This window comes from Mchenga conophoros, linkage group LG13, assembly GCF_057382185.1.
Source record: "Mchenga conophoros isolate Kocher_MC1m ecotype Shallow Benthic linkage group LG13, M_conophoros_male_GT1.1, whole genome shotgun sequence".
NCBI classification, from domain to species: Eukaryota; Metazoa; Chordata; class Actinopteri; order Cichliformes; family Cichlidae; genus Mchenga; species Mchenga conophoros.
The window spans coordinates 23,302,971-23,325,677 of record NC_140538.1 but is presented as its reverse complement, the minus strand read 5'-3'; the positions used below and the strand labels follow the sequence as shown (position 1 = coordinate 23,325,677).

Here is a 22,707-nt window from a genome sequence, read left to right as displayed (position 1 = left end):
TATTTTTTAAAAAGTCAAGCGTTCTCAGACAGCTTTTTCTACATTTACTGTAGCTCCTACAGACCTCTGGCTGTGAGGACAGCAGCCTAATCCATCTGCCGTTCAAGCCTTTTGTTTGCCAGGGGCAGCAAATCAGAAGAAAGCTGGTTTAAGAGGAGAGTGGCCTTAAAGAAAGATGCACTAAATCAGCTTAGACAGTGGGTGATTCAGGGGCTGTAGCAAGGCTGAGGATGAGATAATAAAGCACGCAAAGCTACTCTAGAAGAGAATTTGGAGTTGGAAATGAGAAGGAATCGGCCCCTTTAAAATAAAACCATTTCCTTGTGAGTGATGCGTAAACACACTGAGAAATAAAACGCTGTTTCTCAACAGAGTGTGGACTGCAGGATATAAGGTAGATCTGAGGGTATGAATGCCCTCAGGGGACACGGGGGAAATAGTAGGATACTGTGCCATCACATTGCTTCGGTTGAGTTAAGGACACTTCAGTGTTTCCAGATGTTGTTGTGCATCTCTTGTCTCGCTATTTTACTGACTGCAGATTTCATGAGCTGGGCACCTTTTAAAAAAACACATGCATTGTTCCAGTTTGGTTTGAGTGATTGTTAAAACACTCCTAACAGGACCTGGAAATAAATACTCTTTGCAGCAGGGATGAAACTTAAAATAATTTATTAACACTGGTTGCACATACAATTTATTAAGATGGATAAGACCATAACATACAAAAAAATAAATAAATAAATACTCCCAGTCTCCCCATAGAATTCAAGTATTGGTTGAGGTGAAATGGAAACAGTCTTCAGAGCCTGTCACACCAGTACTCTGATGTTTCAGTGTAAGAGGGCACGTCGATGTGGAAGACCTGTGGGTCAGACGGAGGAGTCTGAGGAGGGCTGTTGACCCCCGAATCACTGTCGTGCTCAGATTGGTTCAGCTCTGCAGCTGCACTTTTCACTTCCAGCTTCTGGCCTGGAAGTGATTCAGGCGGGGGCGGGGCCTCGGCTTTTGGCGTGATGTTTTGCAAGTGCACCACCTCGCTGTGCTCTTGCGCGCACGGCAGAAGTACCAAAATATCCTTGCGAAATTTGGAGCTCATGCCGAAGTAGATGAGCGGGTTGTAAAAACTGGCAGACTTGGCAAAGAGGCGGGTGATGATACTGGTTGTGCTTGGCACGTGGAAGCCCCAGGCTGACCACATAGACACCACTGCATATGGTGACCAGGCCAGGATGAAAGCAGTGCAGATTACAATGGAAATCTGAAAAGAGACATAAGGAAACTATTGTCAGCACTTGAGTAACGTGAAAGGAGGTTTATGACCGAGCGGGCGCTTTTAAGTAGACCTTTTAAGAGTCCCTTTTTACATTTCTAATCAAGCCTTTCAATAAACCCTCCACAACTAGACTCGACTATTTTCCTTTTGTCCTACCCTTGTGACGTCCCGCTCCATTTTCCTTTGGCGGGCGGTGAGGTAACCGTCAGCTGACATAGCATTCGTGGTTTTCACTGTGTTGATAATGGAGATGTAGGAGAAGAGCATGATCATCACCGGGATGAAAAAGCAGAAGATCAGGATGGATATGATGTAGGACTTGTAAATAGTGGAGTAATTGGCTTTGGACCAGTCCACTTCACAAGTTCCATAACCTCGATCTAAGAAACACGAGATACAAGGTCAGATCACGGCTCTGTTGTCATGTTGCATGAAGCACCATTAAGTCCGATGCATAAAACAGACCTGTGTAGCTGCCCCAGCCCAGGAGTGGAGCAACAGACCAAAAAATCCCTCCAGTCCAAATGCAGATTAGTGACACAGCAATCGTGTCAATGCTGATACAATGAGCTGCGAGAAGACAGAGCAAGGACAAGTAACATGAGTACAGCCTGCTATTCTCACACCGTGGAACTGACTGCAGGATTGTTTGCAGTTTAAAAACAGTTTAAAGGTCATGATTTTGGCAACAGAAAAAGTTAGATGCAGAATTTTTGACTTGCTATGAATTTTTGTTGAACAATGAAGTCTTTTCTTTTTTAACAGCCTTTGCTGACATCTGCGACTGAAAAGGGCCTCTGTTGATAAAGTGTTCAAGGGAAGAAAATAATAGTTTGTTCTATTTCCAGGCAACGAGCAAACGTCTAATTTAAATATCCCATATTATATGTGCAGAGCAGTTTTCAAGGATTTCAGTGATTTTAATACTGAGCTGTATTTTGCGTATTATCTGCACTGGTTTACCTGCACATTTCATTCTCCTAACTCATTTGCACACAAAAACACATGCAGTGGGGTTTTTTCAGATTTAGATTTAGTATAAGAGCGAAGGTTTTAGCAAACGCAGCTGGTGCCACACCACATTTACCACTAATGTCCATAGTTTAACGGCAAATGTAAAAACACTCAGGTTAACATGAGCAGCCACAAACAATAAAATCCTTTATCCCTCGCCGACAGCAGAAGCAGTTGCTCAACTAAATTTCCAGCATAATTAAGGCATTTTTTAACATCAGTTGCAACCCCCAAAATAGCAAATCTCACTTCAAAATAAGTTAATAATGTCTTTGAGAAATAAAAATGAAACTGCTGGAGACGAGTGGTCGTTATTTCCACAGCTGAAGCCTGTAATGAGCTTTCATTAGCACTAAAAACACCACACTCTCCTGTCAGATAAGAGACTGCTGCTGGAATGCGAGGAAGGCCAAAAGGCTGGGCTAAAGCTGTAAACCTTTGTTTGGATGGCATCCCTTTATGTATCTGGTGATGCTGATCACCGTCAAGGTGTTGATGCTCGCGAGGCCGAAGAGCAGCGTGAAGAAGCCGTCCACCTGGATGGAAAGAGAGAGAGAAAGATGGACTGGTAGTTCCTGATGTCACGTCTTCAAAATATCTGTGAGTGGTCAGTGACGCCTCGGGGTAGAGAGCCAGTGCCTGTCTAATGTCAGACCTTTGTCTGCCGAGTTTGCTTTAGATTTTATCAGATAGAGATGCTTCAGATAAAGAGCTCTTCCTCCCTTTTGGTCAATATGCTCCAGACACAGAGCCTTTCCTCTGATGTAAGCTGTACAGGTTCAATAAGAGGATGTTAAAATGGAAAATCTTTACTGCGTCTGCTAATTTGTAGAAATTAACTTATATCACAGGAAAATTTGATTTGACTCTCAAATATGGCAACACATGGAGCTTTGTTGCAGTCAGCCCAATGTTTGGGAATCTTTTAATCACAGCTCTTCTTAAAGGAAATGATGCTACTGTGTTTCAGTCTGGCCCCAACTATGTAACACCCAGCTCCTGCTGTGCCATTTCCAGGTGATGGGGATCAGTTGAGGTCTGATTACTTTCTTGATCTTCCTTAAATGTAATCCTATTACTTCCAAGCATCACGTTTTTTCACCCTCATTTGGCAGAAAACTATCTTACTAACATTGGTATGGTTTTTATTAAGCGTTAATCTTATGTTTCATTTTAGTTCTTATAAAATTTCAGGACCCTTTGCAATAAAAATAGTGGTTTAGTGCAGTTTAGTGCAACTAATCTGTCTTTTATTTGGCTCTCAAGAAGGTGATGTAAACTTTCATAGACCTTTTACACTGCTGCATCATTTCTTCCTCCGAACTTTCCTTCTGTAATGTCACATGATCCTGAGAGGCTCTTTCATATCTAATAATGTCCTGCCCCACCGAGTGTGAAACACGGGGATGAGGCCCAGCTTGCAGCTCGCTCATGTCCCATCACGCTCCATGCAGTAATGTGCTTCTCACATGCCTGTCTCCTTCACCTTTCTATTCTTTTTCTCCACTATTTCTGTCACTTTTTACCTGATTCCCTTATTTACGTCTGAGGCTCCCTGCCTTAGCCCACTTCTCTTGGGGGAAGGTGAAATAAGAGAGGTGGGGTACTTCCCTTCCCAATATTTCTCTTTCACCGGAAATTGGATGACTGAGATATGAGATCATCTCTGTGACTGTAGGGAAGCCTAAGAGCAGCAGAGCTTGAGTTACAGTATCTCTTTCACTTAGATTTTTAAAGTTTACGTTCTCCAGACTAAAATATATTCTGGTTACACCGGCTTGTTTTTGTATGACTCCTCAGAGACTTCACTCGCTGCAGCACGGAAATCACAATTTCTACCACGCCTGGCTTCGAGCAAGAAAATATCCTGGATGAATTCCAAGCTAAAGTATGACAAATATTTCTTTTCAAGCTGAGGCTGTAGGAAGAGAAAAACACAGAAATGAATGGTTAAATATAAGATCCTGCAATATAAGTGCATGTAGGTATAAAATTCAACAAATAGCCACCAAAGCAGCTCTTAACCGTTCACTGTTTGGTTGTTGACAGGTGCCCTACTGCTAGAAGAAAGGCCTCCACAATGGTAATCTTATCACGATTTAACCTCCAGCCCACATGTCTACTAGAATAATCCCTTTCACGTACACACACCCACACGCATATACACCTTACTGTTACACTTCCACAGATTCTTTTAATGTACTTTATTAACTGAGGGCTGGCCAAAGACAGCAGATGCACACGGATGGTTTTTTGGTGACTCTGCACAGTCATAGCTCCTGCGATAAGACTTGTTGTTCCAAATGTCAGTATTTTGAAGTCTTGTTCGAGTTTGGCTTTTACCTGGCAGGTCCAGATCCAGGTGATCAAATATCCATCATCCTTGAAGATATTGAATATTTCTAGGATTCCCCGGGAGTAGCCGAATATTGAAATGCTGGCATCAGAGATTGCGAGGTTTAAGGTGAGCAAATCGGTTGATTGAAGTGTGGCCCGCTGCCTGTACAGGACAAACATCACTAAACTGTTTCCAAACCAGGACAGCCATCCTGCAGGGAGGGAAGCACACAGAATATTCAGGGGATACCTAATTAACCACATAGCATAGGATACTAAATCTTATGGTAGCATATGACATTGTATGGTGTTTTATTTTATTATATTTTATCATATTGTATCATATGTAGTAGTATAGTACTATTAGATAATATGTTACATACAGTATAGGAACATGTACGTATGTATCATTGCTGTTAGTTCTGGATCTCATCCTGAAGTGACTCCAATAGTGTGAATAACCCGTGAAGCTCAGAGTTAAACCCTTTTACTCTGTAGTCAGATAACAAGCCAACAGGGTCCCTTTCTTTTTATATCTCAGACTCTGTGTTACACAAAATCTCTCGACTATCTTAGCTGGCACGGTCCAAACCAAACTGTGGGTGTCAGCTGTGGACTGGCCTTTGGAAACAAGAGTCGGTTTTGTTCTTGACACTTGAATAATGTGTGACTCTTTCATGCGAATGTAGGAAATACAGTATATCAAGCAATACTGACACAGTAGCATAACGTACAATCCAAGTAAACATATTTCATCTGCAAACAATACACATAATGCAAAAAATAAACATTGCATTCTAGCGTATGGTGGTTTACTTACCCAGCACTAACAGGTAGACTCCAATGATGGTCTGTCCTTGATCAGACAGAGGAGGGTCTGTATGCAGGGTGCTCAGGTTATTATTCCTCCATGGAATATTCACCACCTTCAGAGTGAAAGCCTTCAGCGTCAGCTCCATGGCCTGAATTTCGATGCCTATGCATGAATTCTTTCTGTCCTCTTCAAAATCCCTGCTCTCCTCTGCTTTCAGTAGACACTGCAGTGACACACGAGCAGGGATGACCGGTCAGTTCATTTTAAATCCAGCTTAGACACAGTCACTAATACCTCACTACTAATTGTCCAAATGACTGCAGCTGTAATCCTATCTACTGCTTAACAACTAAGAAGATAGAGGTTTTGGGTGGAAATTTGAGGCAACAGGGAAAGGTTCAGTGGGTTATAGTCTAATTTTCAGAGTGGCTTCGTAAAGCTTAAAGACAAAGGTCTCGTCTCAAGCAAAGCTATCTTAAAGCCCTCAGCAGAGATCAAAGCGGTGCTGAACAATTTCAAACGCCATCTTGTGCATTTTCTTTGAATTGTGTCCTGCAGGTTTGTGTGAATGTCAAACAGGAATTAATGACTGAAGCTTTTCAGTTGGGCAATAGCACAGAATTGGTATTAAAATTTCAATATATTACTATTAATAATGTTCTGAAAAATATAAATAAGAAATGTATTTACCCTTATCCAGTATTAACAGGCGCCTAACATCAAGTGTTTGGGCAGCATTTACATTTAAGAAAATTTTATTGTATTTAGTACATAAACATAATGTAGGTGTATCTACTGGATAATAGATACTGATTTTTAAATAACTGTACATGAATAACTTGACTTTATTATAAACTGTAATATTATGCTGCAGTATATTTCTAACCAGGCAGCTCATTCTCATTCTCTCGACAATACTTTTGTCATAGATATAACACATTTTGGGGTCAACTTGAAAGAGAAAGAGATATGAAATGTAAAAGTGAGGTCAGAGGTCAAATGTGATGTAATATTTGGATACTTAGAATCCCCATACAAAAGTCTAATTTCCTAAATGTTGCGAATGGCAGTAAGAAACATACTTTGAAATAGAGTTTCAGATCAATCTATTGACTTGAAGAAAAGATGAGAGCTCAAATGTGATGATACTTGAAGTCTTCATGCAGTACTTTCTGTATGCTGACAGCAAACATCACACTTGTACGAATTATAGTTAAAGTTATAAGGATTTTTGCCATTTTTTGATCAATAAATCATTAAGTTAACCTAGAAGACCTTGGTGGATGTAACCAAATTTTAATGGAGTTTTAACATGACTACGCTCTACACCCCTACAACGTTTTAGGGGTCAATTCAGAACATTTCAAGCCCATCATTTTAACAGAATGACACGCACACATGTAAACACTACTAAGAACATCTGTGGAGGTAACAAAAATCAATCCAAAAACAATAATAAAAAAAAAAGTGCTGGGATACTAATAAAATTGAGCTTTGTCAGCTTTTCCATCTTGACCATTCAAATATCTGCTTACACTTTTAGTCCAACTCCTGAACTACTCTCAAGAGTTGCGTTCCTGTTTCTGTACTTCCATTTAGGAGGTGATGACTTTAGACCTGCTGCAGTAACCACACGTTGTCTAAACACAGATGACATTCATCTAAACATACACTAAACCCCAGAAATATCATATGAAGCATAATTTAGTTTGTTTGAGCTAATGTGTGCACTGAGAAATGTGCTCTGATGTCAGAGTGAGAACATCTGGCACTTCAGAAACACGATCTTTATTTAGCTCCACCAACAGATGCTGGTGCAGTGTTATTGATTAACATTGTTTTGTTCTGTGAAAACTTATAATTGCAGCACATCTCCCCTCGTCCACCTTCTCTCCTTCTTCTCTTCACAGTGAACTTCTCTGTGGTGACACACCCACCAAAGGGGTATCCTGAACACCCCCCCCTCAGTTTGTATTTAGTTCACAGTGTGCACCTTGTTTCTCTCTTCTGGCTGCCACAGTTCAGGATGTGGTGGGAAGGGCTGCTTGTGCTTCTGATGCCAGATGCCTCTGTGCTTCCGCGTCTTCTTTCAGCCTCTGAAAGCCAGCGAGCAAGAGAAGGAAGGAGCCAAAGGGGAAAATGAACCTCTGACCCCAACTGTCACCCGTCCAGCAGCAAACACTGAATGCAGTCTTTGCACACCATACCTTCAGCCAGAGACTCAGAATGACACTGTTGCTAGATGTTAAAGTTCCTATTTTTGTTCGCATAATATGAAGTCATGACACTGTTGATATCAATTTCCTGCAGCAGGCTGGAAAGCTATCCTCCTACAGTGAAATTAAGATGATTAGGAGTGCATGTTATAAAGTCATTGTTTAGTGCAGCTGCTCCTGAGATTAAACTGTTGCTAAAGGACAAAGGACAAAGAAGACCCCACATCCAATCTACAAGGACAAAGCTAAAGACAATCACATCTGTCCACAGAGGATAAATGTGTGAAGCTGGCATCTTGTGGTCTGTCAGCTGCTGTGCAGAGATGTGGGCTCTGTTCTGACAAAAATCCATGAATCAAATACAGGTTTTGCTGAGTTAAGCACAAAGCACTGGCACCTACCATACACCGCACAGTGCTTAAGTGTTGCCACATTACAGGAAGACGACAAGATTACCTTAGCGCTCACCTGTATACCTTGGCACGTGTTTGAGTTCACAAAGCTGGGCAATCACGGTGCACCTACAGTAGGTCACTGTATCTTTCTCTCGATCTCGCTCTGTCTTAAGCAAAGCCAGAGACAGAGCAAGCAATTTTCCAAATGGAAAATCACAGACACATATGCTATTATGAAGGTGTGTGTTAAAGGCTAAGAGCTGTCTGAAGGCCACAAAGCCTCTCTTCACTGGGGACATTCACCAGGTCAAGAAACCAATACAGGATCTGCTTGAAAAAAAGTGTGCGTACTTTTTCCCTCCCTGTCACTGAACGACAGACACAGGGACTGATTGTATGAAAGTAAATGGCTTGCCTGTCATTTTCGTCTGCTAGTCCATGCGTGGCATTCGTAGAAATACATTTTCACATCTACAGGAAATCTGTAATAAAAATTGTTCGAGGGGGTTTCTCAAAAGGTGGCCTCTAGCAAGGCTGGTAGTAAAAAAAAAAAGAAAAAAAGAAAAAAAGAAAAGAGTATACTTTGCAATAAACAAAGTTATAAAACCTAAAAAAAAAAAAAAAAAAGGCTGGTAGTAGTGACGGTGATTCTACAATTTATCATAAATGGATTAGAAGTAAAGCTATTTACTGCCTCTCCATGCCCCTGTGTGCTGGGTCGTTAATATGAATAATAATCTCTGCAAGGCTGAAGCCTTTTAAAATTTCCTGCAGTGGCTCAGGAAGTAGAGCAGATCATCTACTAATCAGAAGGTTGGTGGTTTGATCGCTGGCTGCTCCAGTCTGCATGCCAAATTATCCTTGGGCAAGATACTGAGTATGAATGTGTGTGAATGTTAGATAGAAAGCACTTAGACATAAGAACAGTGCTTGTGTGAATGTGAGATAGCTGTGCTCAAGCAGAAAACTGCTATATAAGAACCAAGCCATTTATATTTTACATAAAATAGGGGAAAAAACTTCAAATCAAATCAAATCACTTTTATTGTCACATCACATGTGCAGGTACATTGGTACAGCACATGTGAGTGAAATTCTTGTGTGCGAGCTTCACAAGCAACAGAGTTGTGCAAAATACAATAATGTAAACAAGCAAAATACAAGAATGGCTACATCTGAAACTAATAAATATATGTACAATATATAATAGTATATGCATTTCAAGGAACATCGAGCTGGCTTACTGGCGATGGGATGGGATAGGTCCCATTAAAAAAAACACAAACCACGAATGCCTGCCCACAACATGTTCACACCTATGCTTCAAAGGCTTCGTCACTCTGCGCAAATATAATTTCACACAAGTGAGGAATATGTTTAAACACCGCGGGGAATCTTTTTACCCAATGACATAAACTTAAAGCTTCATGCTACAGTTAGATGCTTTGAAAAAGTTATAATTAAAATGTGGATATTACACGTTGTATGTGAGGCAAAGCTCTCATGAAGTAAACAGAGACCACAGTTCCTAAGTTCACCTCAGACAAAGACCAGACTGATTTTACTGTTCCCTCTGCACCTAACTGTTTCATGACTCCACAGCCAAGCCTGCTATAACCACAGATTGCTGCTCAAAATATAATTATGCTAAAATAGTGCATGGTGTTACAGTGTTAAGTTGTCCAGTTGAGCTGTCTGAAATTGCACAGAGGAAATGAACACTTTATATTATTGGTCTTATCTGCCAGCTTTTTATTTTCAGGACAAAAGTGCAGCACTTTTGTCTAAAATACCATTTTTTTGGATAACACCTTCATATAAAGCCCATATGAAATAATAGATGAATGGTTCAGTATGCATTTGAAGTGAACACAGGCTCTGTGTTGTGACCAGCAAGCAATGTGGACTGGTTTTGTGGCTCAAGATCTTTGGCTCTGGACCACATGCAAACATTTTTTTGGGCACTGGGTCTAGTTTGCAATTTCTCTTCCTGAGTGTGTTTGTGTAAGCAGGTAACTTATGTAAGAGAGTCTCACTGAGGGCTGAATGTTCGCCTTTCCTAAAGCGGTCTGCACATCACCTTCGACATAAAGGGATATTTGGCCAAAGTATAAATGCGGAAATATCAACCTACAAATCAAACTCTAGATCCTGTAAAACCTTACGTCCTAAAAGTATGTGAATACAACTGGTCACCTAGAGCCACGTGCTTTTCAAGACTAAATCTGACAGATGACGGCTTATGCTTCCATTTAAGTTTACATGGAAGCGCTAGTAGCTGATGTGAATGGCCAGCTCTTTGCATCAGCCTTCTTTACCTGTGCTCCAACACTGGAACTCTTCTTGAAACTTCTGGGGACTAAGAAAATTAGTGATCTCCTTTGACATCTTGAAGGAATCCAACCTGTCCCTTTGCATGATGCGTTGCAACACATAGGTGCCTGCTGGTGCGGGACAGGGGTAAACATGTTTCAGACATTTTAAACCTTTTAAAAAGCGTGACCTTATTAGTAACAGAAATGTCCACAGCTGTCCTAACGCCTCATCAGGGTGAGTGAGTTGACCCGTGTTTGACAGAAGGTTAGTGGGCTACATTATTATCCTCTCCCTGAGCAAAAACTTGTTATGCTTAATGATGACAGCTTCGCTACACCTAATCACCCATATGACACATGCCTGGCTGGGCTTAAATAAGACAGCTGTTACTGACCTGTTTACTTGGACGTCAGTGTAGCTCCTAAGCAAGAACATTTATACCTCTAGTCTTAAATTACTAAATTTCAGACAGTTTTAAAAATGTAAATGTTTTCTGCAACTCAGAGGAAGAAAAATCCAGTTTTTGTTGTCGTTAGCAATGTGCTAGGTGTCACTAAGCTAATAGCCAAGCTAGTTAGTGCTAGCTAGTGTGTACACAAGGCTAGATTAGTTTCCTTGTGATTACATTGAGTACCACGTAATTATAAGTCCAAACGGTGCATGTGCAGTTGTGGTCCGAAGTTTACATACACTCATCACAGGCAATGTCATGGTAATGTGGGGCTTTTAATAACTTCATTTAACAGTTCTTTTTCTAGGGTAGAATGATTGTACAGGATACATCTTCAACGACTTTAAAAACAGGAACTGGGTGGACAGGTTGGAATTTATTTTTGAATTTCCTCTAATCCACATAATCAAATTTATACGTGAAAGCTCGAATATTCACACCACTTACCATTTGAACAATACTAATATTTGCAAATTTTATTGTAACTTGTACAGCCTCCAACAGAGAAATTGGGAAAGTGCAACAATAGAAGAGAATGGTACTTTTAGGGATACTTTAACACCCCCACTGAGGGTCTAAACTCGACAATGCTAAAGACAGAAACTGAGGAATCTGAGAAGAAGAAGGAAGAAACATATTTGTAGTGACATCTATAAAAATTCAGTCCTTTTCTTTTATTTGCAGATGTGGAATGTGTACAAAATCACTATTCATGTGTAACAAAAAGCTATTTTTTCAGAGACACCCACATGGCAGGTAGAGGCTTTTATAGACAAATCATGTTTTTCGTGGTTTTAGTTCAGTTACAATGAACAACATCCACTTTGGGTCATTTTTCATCATCCCCACCTACTCATTATCATTTATCCACCAACTGCAAAGTTTAAAATTTAAACTTGTTTAAACTTTCACTCAAACCAAAATATTCTAACAACATATTCTGTTCTAACTGACCGCATTCCTGTTTTCATGCTTTTTTCATTTGGCACCCTTAAAAGGATTAGTCCAAACAAATACATATATTTCTTTATAAAATAAAAGCAAATGGTTAAAGTGGGACTTTACTTGAGTTTTATTGTCAAATAAAGGAGAATTATTCTAGAACTATTGCCTGTCAACTCATTTTAATACAGTCATAAAAAAATAAAGTTTAAGTTATTCAGTACCATCAGTAATGTTTCTAAACAATATTAACATTGAATACGACTCTGAAGCACAGTGAATTATTGGATCATTTGCCCCTGTTGGAGGAAGATGGGTGGAGTCTTGTCAAGGCTGAACTGAAGCAGCAGCAGATTCTTTCTTCCAGAAAAACCTGAAGTGCTTTTTCTTCTTTTTCAGGCACAGTTCTTGGAGATCTTTGTTCTGCACTACAATACTTCACATCTCTTGGAAAAGCTCTTCATGCTGCACCTAAAGTTTTTTTTTTTTACACCTTTTCTTCAGTTTTTCTTATTTTTCTTGATACTTTCTCAAAGTTCTTTGTTTTTCTCTTGCAATTGTTTATATTTTTATTCTTGAACTTTCTTTTCATTGTGCGTGTCGTTGTGTTTTTTGTTGTACATTGTCATGGATGGCCAGTAACTCTTGATGTCTCCTCTGCAGTTCTTGAAGCGCAGACGGGATGTCTTGATGGTTTTCTCCTGTTGTCACTTCTCCTTTTGCATTTCAGTATTTGTATACTGCGCTAAGTTCCCTGCAAATGGGTATCTTTTCTCACCATTGCCTGGATTATACTCTGCATTTCAGTGCATATTTCCTCCAGTTCTTTTTTCTTGTACTCAATTTCAATGTTTTTGTCATTTATTTCCTTGTAAAATACTCATAATTCAATATTTTTCCCCTGGAAGTCTTAGAGAAGATGTTGCATCTCTCTCTGTCTCTTCCAGTCTTTCCTTGTCTTGTTTCTGTCGTGCATTTCTTTGGAGCATTTCATTAAACATCATTTGAAGCCCTTTGTTTTTTTTCCTCCATGTTCTAGAGCAGGGGTGTCGAGCTCCAGGCCTCAAGGGCCAGTGTCCTGCAGGTTTTAGACATCACCCTGGGTCAACACACCTAAATCAAATGATTAGTTCATTGCGAAGCCTCTGGAGAACTTGAAGGCATGCTGAGGAGGTAATTTAGCAATTTAAATCAGCTGTGTTGGATTAAGGACACATCTAAAACCTAAGGCCTTTGAGGCCTGGAGTTCGACACCTGTGTTCTAGAGCTTGCACTGCATCTCTTGATGTTTTTCGTAAAGTTTGCCCTGCAGGTCTTTGTATTCAGCTTCATGCTCTTCATTTCTCTCTGCTTCTCCACTTGAGTTTTCTCCTCTTTCAGCTGGGTACACATTCAAATGTTACTGTCAACAGCTATGTAATTATTAGGATGACCTATTGTAGTTTCTACGAACAATTCAAAACAAATTTTCACAAATTACAATATAGTTGTAGTTGAAAACTGAGCCAAAGCCTTAATCATGTTGAGCAGAACTATTTACAGCAAAACAGACAAGCAGAGAAACATACACAGAATTGTTTAAGCCCTTCAGAATGAAAAATCAGACTGCCACTCCTTACATCTGGACAAAATGCAAACTGTTGACAGACTGTTGACAGACTCGCTTTTATACCCTCCCATTATTGTGCAGAATCAACTCACTCACTCAGGTACCCAAAGGACAGATTTGAAGTCTGTCACTGCCATGTAATGACAGCCATCCTGTTCAAGCCATATGTGGAATATTATGAATGCTGTTAAATGTTAGCAATTATTAATATGTTCTATGTCAAATCATCAAACAATGAATTTGGGCAAAACAGAATCTATCTTGGCTTCATAAATTTGTTGCATTTCTTTAACCATGTTCTCCAGGTGTTGTTTTTCCTTTATACAATGCTGAAATGCTCTTCTGAAGGCTTCATCCCACTGAGGAGTGCTGGAGTCATCTCTTTGTCTTAGGTTCTGTTTCTTCTCAGAAATTTTGGTACCTTGAAACAATGCTTGAAACAAAACTCCTTCAAATGTCTTCAAAAATATACAGACACTTATTCCAGTGTTAATAAAAACTTGACGTATACCTTGTGGCATCATGTCTTAGAACTGTCAAATCTCTTCCTATTGAATTTCTTGACTCGTTCAAATGGCACATAAATTTGTGCGTTTAGTTCCTCAGTAAGGCATGAAAATTTGGGATGTTAATCGTGACTCGTTACTTTGACGTGGAAGTTACTTTTTCTATCACCTGAATATTTACCACTTCTATATTTAACAACATTTTACAACTGCTAATATAATTGTGAAATTTTTGAACCTTCACAACTGAACTGTGTCATGAAATTACCTCTTCATCTTCTTTTTGTGAAGATTTTTCTTGCAACCATATTTCTCTTGAAATATGCCTTTAAATTACAATACAATCAATCTTTTTTTAAATTTATTAGTTTTCAAAAGAAAAAAAGAAAAATGTTCATTCTACCTTACTTGTATGCTTTAGTAAACAAGAAGCAAATTCAGGTCAGCGCCTTCGAACAATGAGGCCGCTGTGTTGTATCATGGAAACGTCGATGCAGTTTGTGGTCTGTTTATTGATTCCACTGATAGCTCCACTGATATCTTTGGAGAAAGTGGGTCAGCCATAGATGCTGAAAGAACAGGGAACTGTGCAAAAGGCACTGAAACAAAGTGAGTTGGTGAGACAGGCTGAATGTCAAATAAATGTGTTACAATGCAGTAGTCAATGAGTAGCCATGTAAAATACAAAAACAGCTCAGTGTTCTTATGAGATCATTTCTCATCCCTGAGCAAGGGTATTTATTTGGCTCACAGTGATCAGGTGCATGCAGACAGGTGATAAATGTGAGTAATTTACATAGATAAATGCACAGAACACAGAGGATTTTCAGCAGCTCTCTCCAGCTCATTTCCATATGTGTGGGTTCAACCTCTGAGACCTGGTCTCACTTAAAAGAAAGTGCTTTCCTGACCACCTGGACAACATACCAGACAGTCCTTAGTGGGTCACTTAAAAATGCAATGCACAGATGCAAAACACCTGGTACAGTCTGGGCCATTGGGTATCCGGTCTTTAAGTGACGACGTGATAAACCGGGGTCCAAACTACTCTGCGTTTTTATTACCACTATTCATTTTAAAGCTCAGTATATTATTTGAAAGTCCCAATGCAGCTTTCTTTAACAAAACAGACTGTACCGTCATGTCAAACACAGCAGGCAATGAGCAAGAACAGCTAATAAAGTTAGCACAGAATCTTGTTCATTTATTAGCTCCAGTCATTTAAAAGAACATGTCACAATCTTGTACAGATTCACAAATACCCTACCTAATCTCTGTTCTAGGACGCCCTCTGGACCCAGTTCAAATGCTCTCTACAGAAAAGGGCAGAGTTTTGGGTCCATAATTATTTTCTTTTTACATGTTTCCTTTAGCTGGCATTATGCAATCTTTTAGTGACATTTCTTAGCATTTCTATGCTGATGACATTCAACTGCATATGTCCTTTAACCTCCTATGACCCGAACTCTTCCATTACATGCATTTTTAATTTCTCTTTGATATTTGGGCCGATTGGGACCTGATGAATGTAAAAACAAAGAATTACCAGATCTTTTTTTTTTTTTACCTAATTTTTGTTTCTAAGAAAAATGAGAGCCACATATGAGGATATTCATTTAAAATTTCGATAGAACAGTGGCAGTATAATGTCCTCGTAAGTGGATATCAGGCCCCCGTAGAGCAAAGTTTAGTATTTTGGTCTAAATAACCCAAAATGTGATGTCCACATATGTGGACGCCAGGTCCTAGGAGGTTAAGCCTCATCAGATGGATAGGCTGTCCACCCTAGTCCAGTGCTTAACTCAGGTTTCTGATTGGCTTTCTAGCAACTAACTTGTTTTAAACACGAACAAGACAGAGACCATGATCATAACTCCTCCTGAGCTACACTCTAAAATCAGTCAGGTTCTTGCTTCTTACTGTCCTTCTGCTAAGTCAAATATTCGAAATCTTGGAGTAACATTTGATTCTTCTCTGGGCCTTGACTTACATGTAAAATCTTTGTCTCGTTCCTGTTTCTTTCGTTTAAGGAACATTTCTAAACTGCTACATACGGTCTCCTTAGGTGAACTGGAAACAATTGTTCATGCATTTGTGTCATCCCGTTTAGATTATTGTAGTGCTCTGTTACCAGCTTTGACAAATCATCTCTTTCTTGCCTCCAAGCTTTACAAAATGCAGGAGCCAGACTAGTAACTCGTTCTAGCAAGCAAGCTCACATTACTCCAATTTTATATTCTTTACATTGACTCCCAATTGATTTTAGAATTTATTTTAAAATTCTTGTTTTTTGACATACAGAGCACTAAATGGCCAGGCCCCAGGTTATTTATCCAAGCTTATACAATGCCAAATACAAATACACCACTGCTCGTTGTCTCCACTCACAGATAGTTTGTTGGTTGTACCCCGTATACGACTGAAGACAAAAGTGGACAGAACCTTTCAGTCTGTGGCCCCAAGGCTGTGGAACAGTCTACCAATACAACTACGTTTGGTTAACTCTGTGGAATCCTTTAAAAAGCAGTTAAAAACTTTTCTGTTTAAACAAGTCTTCTGTTGATCAGCACTTTTTAATTTTTTTAAATTTACATTTAACCTTTTATATTGCGTATATTGTCTGTTTTGTTACTTAACATTCTGTTTATTTGAATCTTTGTGTACAGCACTTTGTGACTTTCTATGAAAAGCGCTTAATAAATAAAATTTACTTACTTACTTAAGCACTCGCATACACATTCCAGAGAAATCAAAACAGAGACACAGAGAGCAAGATTAAAGAAAAAAGAAAAGCAAAAAAAATCTGCGCTAGAGGCATGTAGACCATGACAGACGTACTTTTAGCTGAAGCTCATGATAAGGAAATGACCATAATCCAAGCATGATGTAATGAATCCATGGATGACTTTTTTAAGGTCTGCTTGAGATCAAAATAATAATAATAATAATAAAAATAATTTTTGTAACATTTCTTAGCTGGGACAAACAGTTTTTAAATCAAACCAAAATTTAGAGTTCAAGGGTCAATATTTAAAAATAAACCTATACAATAAGCTTTAAACAAAGAATCATGTTTGACTTGACCCAGAAATATTTTTAAGGAGAAAAGATTTCTTCATCTTTTCAGAAAGTGCTGAACGTTGAAGTGACATAAAACGCTGAATGACACTGACTGATATAGAAACACATCATATTATTTTGATATGATGTTGTATTTATTAATGATTACTGCTGCTCCTCCTTCTTTTCGTGTCCCTCCTGCAGCTCTGTCTTCTCATGTGTCCTGCTTGTTCTTGTGTTCCTGCTGCTCCTATCGGTACTACTGCATCTCCAGCCGCTCCTGACACATTTCCTGCTGCTCCTGCTCCTCCTTCTGTTTCTGTCGCTCCTGCAGCTCCTGCTACTTCTGCCGCTTTTCCTACTCTTCTCGTCATTTCTCCTGCTCCTCTTTGTGTTCCTGCTGCTCCTATTGTTTCGACCGTGCGTCCTGATGCTCATGCTCCTCCTGGTCCTCCTTCTTTTTCTGTCACTTTTATGGCTCCAGCTTCTCCTACCACTTCTCCTGCTCCTGTTGATGCTGTTCCAAACGCACCTGCTACTCTTACCATTATTGTTACTCTTACAGCTCCGGTAACTGAATCTGAAATCTGGTAACTGAATTAAATGCCTATATCATAACAATTCAAGAATAATTTCATTCATACACACACAGACACACAAAGACAGACGCACACACAAATATACATTTTAAATCTTTTGTAAATTTGCACCAAAGCCAATTCTATCTATTGTCTTGCAAATGTTTTCCATAAATTGTAATCAAGAATTCTTTGCCTTTAATATCTTTCATATCTCAGCCTCTAACCATGGCCTAATTTATTAGTGATAAATAACGTTTGAATAACAGCTAATTATTTACTTTTCTGTTGAAAGCATTTCACACTAAGTAGCAAGCAGGTACCTTAGAACAGCAACACATCTACAGGTCCACACTGTGTTTAGAAAAGTTTAACATTAACGTGGACACTGACTGTCAGCTTTACATGTCCACTTTATCATCTGTCACTTTCTGAGCAGTCCTTACCTTAGAAAATAATCTCTTCTTCCTTTTCTGTCCTCTGTTTTTCTCCACTGCAATCCAGAGCAATTGTGTATGCATCTTCCCAGCATCCTACAAAAATGTTTCATTCTGTTAATACTATGACAACATTCGTTTGAATTAAAAGTATTCAAGGGCCTTTGGCACATTAGCAACAATCAACCTGGTTTCTATATTTCAAAATTTCATGTTTTTGTAAAATAACAAATTTTCCCCAGTCTCCAGGAGCCTCTGAAATGGCACAAGTCTCAATTTTTTTCAGGAAAGAGAAGCATTAAAGTGCCAGTGTGTGTTTTTTTTACTGATGGATGACACAAATTCAAGTGTGCTTTCAAGCATAAAATACAATTAAAACAAACACACACTCACACACACATGTACACATAGATGCATAGTTTCTGTAGCTAAATAACAAACAACACCAGATCCTAAGATACAAACATTTTCATGTCTCTGTTATAGGGTGTTGACTTTGTCTAGAGGCAGGCTGCAAAATGTTTAAACATGGTTGGTGTAAGAATGGGCTGTAAGAAAGTACTTGCTTTGTTATACCACACCAAAAGAATTACAAATACCCATGTACAATGCCATTGTCTCCTAAACCCAGTTAGACAAAATAAATAAGGAGGGATGCCAATCTGGAACAGTCTTTTATCTCCATGATCAGTGACAGGAGCATTTCTTTACTTCAGTAAAATTATTACAAATCCAGTAAGATAATATGCTACTACAGAGCAAAAACTTACTGAAGTAATATATATATAATTCAATTTTCTTTTGTAACAGCAACAGAAGTACAAGTCCACACTGCTTTTAGAAAAGTTTAACATTAACGTCACTGCCTTGTCACCTTTACGTTTCCACTTTATCATCTCTCACTTGCTGAGCAGTCCTTACCTTAGAAAATAATCTCTTTTTCCTTTTCTGTCCTCTGTTTTTATCCACTGCAAGCCACGGCAATTGTGTGTGCATCTCGCCAGCATCTTACAAAATGTTTTATGCTATTAATGCTATGACAACATTCTAAAGGCACCTGACACATTTACTAAGCTCCACCCCTGGTTACGATTGAGTAGCAATCCGGTTGTTCAGTCTGACGTCACTAGCCGTGTCTGGGTCTAAACTCCGCTGCAGGTCCATATATCCAACGATCACTATGGCATTACTGAGAGTTGGAAAAACAGTCTAAAGTCTTTCATCTTTAATAAAATGATCAGCGTTCTGCTCTACCAGGTGTAACAATTGAGTTTAACATCCAGGCATCCATGAAAATGGAATTTATGACATTTAACGGAGTTAGAAGTTAGCAGGAAGTTAGCTCGCTAGCTTCTATCTAAATACAATATAGCATGTCCTGACTGCGGGGTTTTGGAAACAAATTAAAACGTACAGCTCTGTTATCACTTCCAGCATAAATGAAGACAGAAAACGAAACAGCAGTGACGTTTGTAGGGTTACTGAAGTTTGGCTAGCTGGTATATAATGATGTGCTACGTGACCGCTAGCGACACAGCTATGCTAGCATAATATGAACAAGCTAACTTTTTTTCCACTCGATAAAAGTTAACGTGAGTGTTTTCGGTGGTCAGGAACAAATGTAATCGCATGGCAGGATGCTGTAAAAGGACCAAACTTCAGCCAGGAGAACAACTGAGATAATCCATCCACAATACGAGGTTAGTCATTCATATACTGCTGCATGGGCTGGGCTGTAGTTACATCCTAACGTTTTAAAAACTGAGCTTAAATAAATGATTAGTGGTAATAAAAGCCGAGGGAGGTCAGCAGTGATCACTGACTGTTTTAGGAGCTTTTTGAGATCAAATATAAGAAAATACAAAACATTAAACATGTTAACAACACAAAATCCATATTGAACGCAGACTACTTTAGGCCCGGAAGTAGGATTCGTCGCGTCATCACTGAACAACCGGATTCGGTCTTTAAGTGATGACGTGATAAACTTGCGTCCAAACTAAGGCTGTTGTTAGTTAAATGATTTTAAACTTGTTCTATTTAATCTGAACAAGCCTCTGAGAGATGCAGTAGTCACTGTCGGTTTTTCTGGGTTTTTATTACCACTATTCATTTTATAGCTCCGTTTTTAAAACCTTACGATGTAGCCCTTGCAGCAATAAATGAATGACTAACCTCGTATTCTGGATGTATTATCCAAGTTGTTCTCCTGACTGAAGTTTGGTCCGTTTACAGCACCCTGCCCTGCAATGGCATTTGTTCCTAACCATCGGGAACCCTCACGTTAACTTTTATTGAGTGTAAGAAAGTTAGCCATACTCCAGCTTTACTGTGCTAATGTGTTTATATTATGCTAACCGTAGCTGTGTAGCTAGCCACCACCTAACACACACAGCCAGCTGTATCCAGCTGTATCCAGTAACCATACAAACCTCATTACTGTTTAATTTTCTGATTTCATTTATGTCAGAAACATAGAAATCCCTCAGTCAGAACATGGTGTGTGTGTTTGCAAACAGCTGAGCCAACGGCTTAATCTGCTCTGTTACAATTACACCTAGCATCTTTTTTTTAAGCAGATGCAACACACCTTTCACCAAAAAGTAACACCTCATAAAAATTCGAGAAGCCATAAATCTGCGATGAAAGCAGAGCAAGGAAGGATATGATAAACTTGCTTTTCCTTTGAGGATTACACTGCCACATGTCCAATAAAAAAACATGCCAGCTTAGTAACTGATCTGATCACAGCTAGTATCTTAATTTTTGCTAACAAGCAGAATAAAAAACTAAAATCTGCAACCATATTTTACATGTTTAAAAAAACATAGTTTATATAGTAATCAATCTGTTATGAAAAAAGATTATTTGGAGCCATTTTTGGCTTCTTTTTGGGTGTGTTTATGTATGCACACTAGTCTCTGCTTTTGAGCTCACTGTTTGTGTGTACCATCTCCTGGGGCAAATATCTGTCTCTTTCGCTGCTAAAAGCCCCATTACGTTCACTAACTATGCGATAATTCTGTCTGCCAGCTGTTTGGTGATAAGTAGGTAGTGCACAGGTACAATGGAGTGGTGAGAGTGGGCCCATCAAAAACACTGACCTGGCAGAGCTTATGGCAGTTGATTCCTTCCTCTGAATATCCCCATAATTGCTGAAAGCAGCCACATACAATATGACGCATATGGCATTTTCATGCTTTTTACATTTCGTGTCACTGCAATAAGCTGTAAGCTCTGTGGCTTTGAGGCTCAGATGGGCATGCAATATAATGCCAGGTATCAGTGGTATCACTGGGCACACTGTAGAGGTAAATTCACACTTTACTTTAACTTTAATTATACAGTGGTTTCTACAGGATGCTGCAGTGGCACACATTAAACTTTAAAAGCCTCGGTGCTGTGCTACCCTATCATACACTGTATCAAAATTACTGTCTAAAACATTTAATAATTACAGCAGGATTTCTTCCTGTTCCTTATGTGGTACTTTCTCGGATGACATCACTTTGAAAGCAGTTGACACATGCAGCTTCTTCTGTGACTTAGCCCTCGTGACGTACATTTCGGCTCAGTATGCGTGTAATTAAAGTTTGTGATGTTTGTATTGTTTCCCTGGAAAGAAATCACAGCAAGCGCTGACTTGAGGGATTTCAAAAACACCGCTCTCATAATGGCCTCATTCTTTCTCTCCAAGCGATTACGCTGCTTGATTCACTGCTTTGTATAGGGGCACCTCTGTTTTACAGGTCATGTGGCAGAGGTCAGAGTCTGCACTTGGATCAACTTAGTACTGCAGGGTGATCTGTTCGGTTCTGAGGCTCATGCTCAGTGGCAGAAACCAACCCAGAAGGGCAATTTCCACTTGGATTTCCTAAAAGAAGTCTATAAAATAGCGTAAAAATATGTGGTGTACTGGGTTATGTTTTGTGTTGTGAGCAGTGCTGTGAGAAACTGCAAGATGCTCTAGGCCCCATGGAGATGAAAGAGCTCCTGCCCTCTTCCTGTGCATGTGGCCAGGACATTCTGCTTTGAAACATCCCGATAAAACAAAATCTCACCATGGTGTCTTTGAGAGATTTTGTTGTGCTAGACAGAGGGACACCAGGGGGGCTATGGACACAGTATGTTGACTTAATCATGATAAACAGGCGGACATGACATATACCAACAGTAACAGTTTCGCTTCTGTAGCTCTCAGGGATGTGCTTTGATTGGATTGGAATCATCCTGTTACACATCTGTAAACGTTCCCTTGGTATGTTTTGCTGAAAACACGCAATGATAGATGAGCTGGAACTTATATAGAGTATTCAAAGTGCCTTTAACTACAAACCACACACACACAGTGCTTTTATTCTGCACCTTATAAGTACTTTCTAACTAGATGCATCAAGGGCAATTGGCAGAATACAGGAGCCAAGGACTGAACCACTAAATTTCTGATTGGTAGATAACTGGCTCTACTTCACTGCCTTTAGATCTGTGGCTAATACTGAAGCACTTTGTTTTAATTGTGTGCCTAACTCCTTCAGCACCTGGCAAAGCAAATCATATTCAAAAGGCATTTGATTACTTTAATCTTTACACATTCTTACTACATTACACATGGACGAATGTTTGTTTTTGATCCATATTTAATACTCTTAGGTGAGCTTATTTTATCAAGCAGAAGATTTGATGACCAGCCCATCTAAACCATCATTTTTGCTCTGATCAAGGGAGTGTGATTATGGTTTGATTTGTATTACTCTTT

The 22,707-nt window shown here is 39.3% G+C and overlaps 1 protein-coding gene across 1 annotated transcript; it reads right to left on the bottom strand.

The window, feature by feature from the left end:
• Positions 1-591: 591 nt before the first annotated feature.
• On the bottom strand, positions 592-19,356 carry LOC146561313 (opsin-5-like). Its single transcript, XM_085297300.1, has 8 exons — positions 18,873-19,356; positions 17,961-18,047; positions 5,448-5,664; positions 4,634-4,839; positions 2,727-2,826; positions 1,742-1,846; positions 1,433-1,656; positions 592-1,261 (listed from the first exon to the last, which is right to left on the bottom strand). The coding sequence occupies exons 1-8, from the start codon at positions 18,945-18,947 to the stop codon at positions 803-805; spliced, it is 1,473 nt and encodes a 490-aa protein (XP_085153426.1). The 5' UTR covers positions 18,948-19,356; the 3' UTR covers positions 592-802.
• Positions 19,357-22,707: the final 3,351 nt, after the last annotated feature.